This window comes from Rhagoletis pomonella, unplaced genomic scaffold (genome assembly GCF_013731165.1).
Source record: "Rhagoletis pomonella isolate Grant_MI unplaced genomic scaffold, Rhpom_1.0 Rhpom_scaffold_00006, whole genome shotgun sequence".
Lineage (NCBI taxonomy): Eukaryota > Metazoa > Arthropoda > Insecta > Diptera > Tephritidae > Rhagoletis > Rhagoletis pomonella.
The window spans coordinates 23,150,788-23,155,685 of record NW_023458560.1 but is presented as its reverse complement, the minus strand read 5'-3'; the positions used below and the strand labels follow the sequence as shown (position 1 = coordinate 23,155,685).

The 4,898-nt window shown below is 39.1% G+C and overlaps 1 protein-coding gene across 1 annotated transcript in view; it reads left to right on the top strand.

Annotated features, from left to right (window-relative positions):
* The window catches only part of LOC118740508 (probable peroxisomal acyl-coenzyme A oxidase 1), a 6,806-nt gene extending 2,517 nt beyond the window's left edge, over positions 1-4,289 (top strand). Inside the window, 1 exon segment of the mRNA XM_036472070.1 lies at positions 3,073-4,289. Coding sequence (XP_036327963.1) covers positions 3,073-4,186 — 1,114 coding nt within the window. The 3' untranslated portion in view covers positions 4,187-4,289.
* Positions 4,290-4,898: the final 609 nt, after the last annotated feature.

Sequence of the window (4,898 nt, the reverse complement as noted above, 5' to 3'; positions counted from 1 at the left end):
CTTATATATATAAGGGCAAAGGTGAAGGGGAATATGTAGATGAAGAAAATGATAAACATAAAAGTAAAAACAAAGATGAGGATGAGGATGAGGATACCGATAAAAGTAAAGACGAAGATAGGGGAAGAAAGATTAAAATAAAGGTAATTGAAGAGGAAAAGATATAGAGAGAGACACAGAGACTCAATGTGGGAACTATTTTGGGATTTTAGAAATTTGCGGGATTCTCGAGATTTATCGATGAAATAATCCATATTTTTATCGGTTTTGATATCGATATTTTTATCGATTTTGTTATCGATATTTTTATCGATTTGTTATCGATTTTGTAATCGATATTTTTAACTATTTTGTATTTTTTTATCGATTTTGTTATCGATATTTATCGATTTTGTTATAGATACTTAGCGATTTGGTTGCCGATATTTATCGATTATGTTATCGATATTTATCGACTTTGTTATCGATATTTATCGACTTTGTTATCGATATTTATCGATTTGGTTGTCGATATTTATCGATTTTGTTATCGATATTTATCGACTTTTTATCGATATTTATAGATGTTATCGATAATTATCGATTTTGTTATCGATATTTATCGATTTGGTTATCGATACCTATCGATCTTGTTATCGATACTTATCGATTTTGTTATCAATATTTATCGATTTTGTTATCGATATTTATCGATTTTGTTATCGATATTTAGCGATTTTGTTATCGATATTTATAGATTTTGTTATCGATATTTATCGGTTTTGTTATCGATATTTATCGATTTTGTTATCAATATTTGTCGATTTTGTTATCGATTTTCTAATCGATTTTGTTACGAATGGTATTATCGATGTTGCTGTTGAAATTTTTATGGAATTTGTCATCGATTTTGTTATCGATTTGTTATCTATCTATCGGTTTTGTTATCGATATTTTGTTGGACGTTATTATCGATTTAGTTATCGATAGAGTATAAAGATAAAAATGAATATAATGGAAAAACAGAATAACATGAATGTTAATAAAACGTACAGGGGTAGAGGTAGGCATCTGGATAGAAAAAAAGAGAAAAAATATAACCTTAAGCAAAAGCAGATGTGTTTCACTTCTCTAGTGTGGCCCAGGCACACTTACTTTTTTATTTTTTCATTGGAATCCACTGTTGGGAGGGGTGGTTTCTCAACCAAATGCATGTTTATATAGCGAGCTACTTTCTCCAAGACAGACTCCCGCTTTCAGCCGCACCGCATTGCGAACAGACGCTACAGACTTCAGAGAGCTCTTAAACTGAATAAGTCGGAGTGGCCCCTCCGAAGCTTAGTTTCTTTCTGCTATGACCCAGGGCTCCCTTCGGATTGGTTACCGCATCTCGCATATTCCTTAATGTAGCTATTTAGTCCTATGACAATAATACAAAATGCCTAATTTTCAACCAATCTCGCTATGAGATATGCGGCTTGATGGTAGCTATTTGGCGTTTAACACGCGTCCTTAGAAAATTATGGAGCTTTATGAAATCATAATCAAGCCAATTACGTTGACGGCATTCATGTCTGGTGAAACTGATTACAGAGTGTTACCAAAGTTAAGCAGCTCGAGCGCGTGGTAAGGACTGCCCAACTGAAGGCATTTTCGACCATCATTACTCTATCACTTCAAGCCTTCATGAATATCCACTCTGCTATTAGCAGTCTTTAGTTCCATCGACTTGTAGAAAATGTTCGGTGTACTGCGGTGCAGGTAATAATGGATGAGAGAGTGGCAGCACTTGAGAAAAAAGCTCTGTTGGCGTATTCAAGGATGGGTCCAAGTTGGAAGATAGAGTTAGAGCGTATATGTTCTCTCAACAACTCTATTGGATGGGCGAAGGTGGGAGTGCTATAACTGGTTGTGAACCGAGGAATACGTGGTTGGCCCTCTCTGGCCAAATGGTGAGATATCTCCCTACCAAGTACTACCGAGTGACCTGATACCAGAGTACTAAACATTGTGCCATTATAGATAATTGGTAAACAAATGGCAGGGTCCGCCGTTTCTACACTGATGGTTTAAAATTAAAGAGCAAGGCACAGTTGGGACCGGGAAACCATGGTAGCGTCTTTAGATATAAAGTGGCTGCAATACAGAAATACAGCGGCTGCAATGCGTGTCACAACATCTTCATCTACTCAGGCAATCTACCGCACTCAAACTATTTGAGTCGGTCACTTGCAATTAAAACCCGCGGCGGACTGCCGTGGATCCCTAAAAGGGCTGTTGGTCTCCACTTGATATTGGTGGGTACCAGGGCTCAGGAATATACCAGAGAATAATAAGAGGGACGAACTTGGGTCTGCCGTCCCCTATATTCAAGCTCACAACAAAAGATTTATCTTTTAAGCCATCAAGTGAAAAATGGACAAGTGTTACCACTTTCAGTAAGACACAACTCATGTGTTCGGAGTGAAACGAGAAAGGTATTCTCATGCTAGGCAGAAGAGACTAGGGTACCAGGCCATGGTATCATCGGAAGGCTTGCAAAAAGGTTGGGGGTTCCGCATAACGATTTCTGAAGAATCTGCAGAAATTAAGAAGAGTTAGAAACCTTGCTGCACCTGATGTGCGAATGTCCCACCCCCTGTAGAAGAAGAAAGTTCATGGGTTCATGGAAAAATGCAAACAGCTCAAATTTTTTTCCTTTAATAATAATAATAATAATAATAGATTGGCGCTTACACATATGTTAGTGTTTGGCCGAGCTTCTCCTCCGATTTGTGGCGATTTTTCATGGCAGAAATACACTCGGAGGTTTGCCATTGCCTGCCGAGGGACGACCGCCGTTAAGAAAAAACCTTGTTTTTCTATATTTTATGCGATGTTTGCTCCTTTAGTTTTGCAAAAATTTAGATTTGTGTAAATATTCTGATCTGTTTTTTTTTTTTTTGAAATTTAACAACAAACAAAATCTTCAGAGCCGACTCATCAGATCATTACTCTAGAATTTCCTGAATTCCCCAGAATTAGAAAAGACACGATATCGAAATTACATAACTTTTTTCACATGATATTTTTGTCTTTTTCTCTTTATTGTAGATATTCAGCTGTGCGTCGTCGGAGCCCTATTGCGCCCGATCAGCCAGAGCCGCAAATATTGGATCATACGACTCAACAGGCAAAATTGTTTCCGCAAATTGCAAATGGTATCTTTTTCCGTTTTGCAGCCGATGTAGTTTGGCATATGTATCAGAGTGTAATGAAGGAATTGGAAGCCGGAAATCGCCGCAACCTGCCCGAGTTGCATGCCTTATCTTGCTGCTTGAAGGCAGTCTGTTCAGCCGAGGCCGAGAGAGGCGTTGAAAGTTTGCGAAAATCTTGCGGTGACCATGGCTATTTAAGCTCATCAAACTTGCCACAAATATATGGTTTCGTCACTGCCGTTTGCACATATGAGGGTGAAAACACAGTGCTACTGCTACAAACTGCGCGTTTTCTCGTCAAACAATACGCGGAAGGACTGAAGCGTAAAGTTTTACCACATAGCGTCACTTATCTGCGTAACGCAGCACGTCCAAAGTGGGACAAGGTTGTCGAGCTAAAAACGCTGGTGCGTCTACTGGAATTAGCGGCTACGGAGCGTATTCGACAAACCTTCGAGTACTTACGAAAGCAGCGGAAAATAGTAAAGTCTGAGCAAGTGGCTGCCAATAAGGCTGGCATACGCTTAACGCAGGCGGCAACGCTACATGGACGCGCCTTTCTAGCGCGCATTGCATTTCAAGAGGTCGAGAAGTTTTGCATGGAATTGAAGCCCTCTTTGGCAGCTGTGCTAAAGCAATTGGTGGAGTTGTTTGTTTTGGAGTTTTGCTTGAGGAGTTTAAGTGATATTTTATTGGCCATTCAACTTAATGCGCGGCAAGTAGATGAAATGCGGACACGTTATGAACGTTTGCTAGCGGACATTCGGCCTAATGCCGTTGTTGTTGTGGATGGTTTTGATTTTAATGATCGCGTTTCGGGCTCCACGCTGGGTTGTTACGATGGACGTGTGTATGAACGTTTGATGGAGGAGGCGCGTAAGAGCACTTTGAACCAGGAGGCGGTCAATAAAACATTTAAAACGCATCTAAAACCGCTGATGCAGGGCAAGCTGTGCAAATTAAATCCTTATAAACTACAGTTGAATGGTTTAGAGACAAGCGTTATTTGAAAATGGATTTAATGGGTGGTGGCCGTATTCAAAATATTATTTTTTATTGTTTTTCACATTTTATCGTCTTAACTACATAAATTGTTATTTAGTACATTTTATTGGTTTCATTGAATTGAAGAAGAAGAACACCCAATGGAACTCAGATGCATCTGAGAAGATGTGTATAAATATTTCACATAGAGATTAAACTTAAGCTTTCTGTTTCCTAAAATGATGATCGGTTTCGGGATAGGCTGCGCGACAATCCATAATGGAGCTTACGTTTAACCTCGTTGCCTGATCGTACTCAGCAAAAGGTCGATAAGCTCGTACTAAAATATATTGCTCTAATGTCATCCACATCATCAAATAGGTATGCAAGAATTCAGAACTTTTGCTCTCAGTCTTGCTAGTATTGGGCAATGGCCGAGAAGGTGTTGGCTGTTTTCCTCGCTATCCTTGTCCGGGTAACTTCTGCAATACGCCCAATCTAGTGCATGGAATCCAATAAGACAATGTCTGATAAGAAGGTCAATCACTGTGGCGAAGTCTTATATCTAACTACTTCGGGTAAACATCACCAACTTTTCTGTCGCGCTTTGATCCATCTGTGCAATGTTTTCAAACCAGCTGATCTATTATTTTTATTGCCCAAATAATAGACATAAGAACGATTATAAGAAATGTAAACATAGCAAAACTGTCAAAGCTAAACTTCAAAATGGGGGGG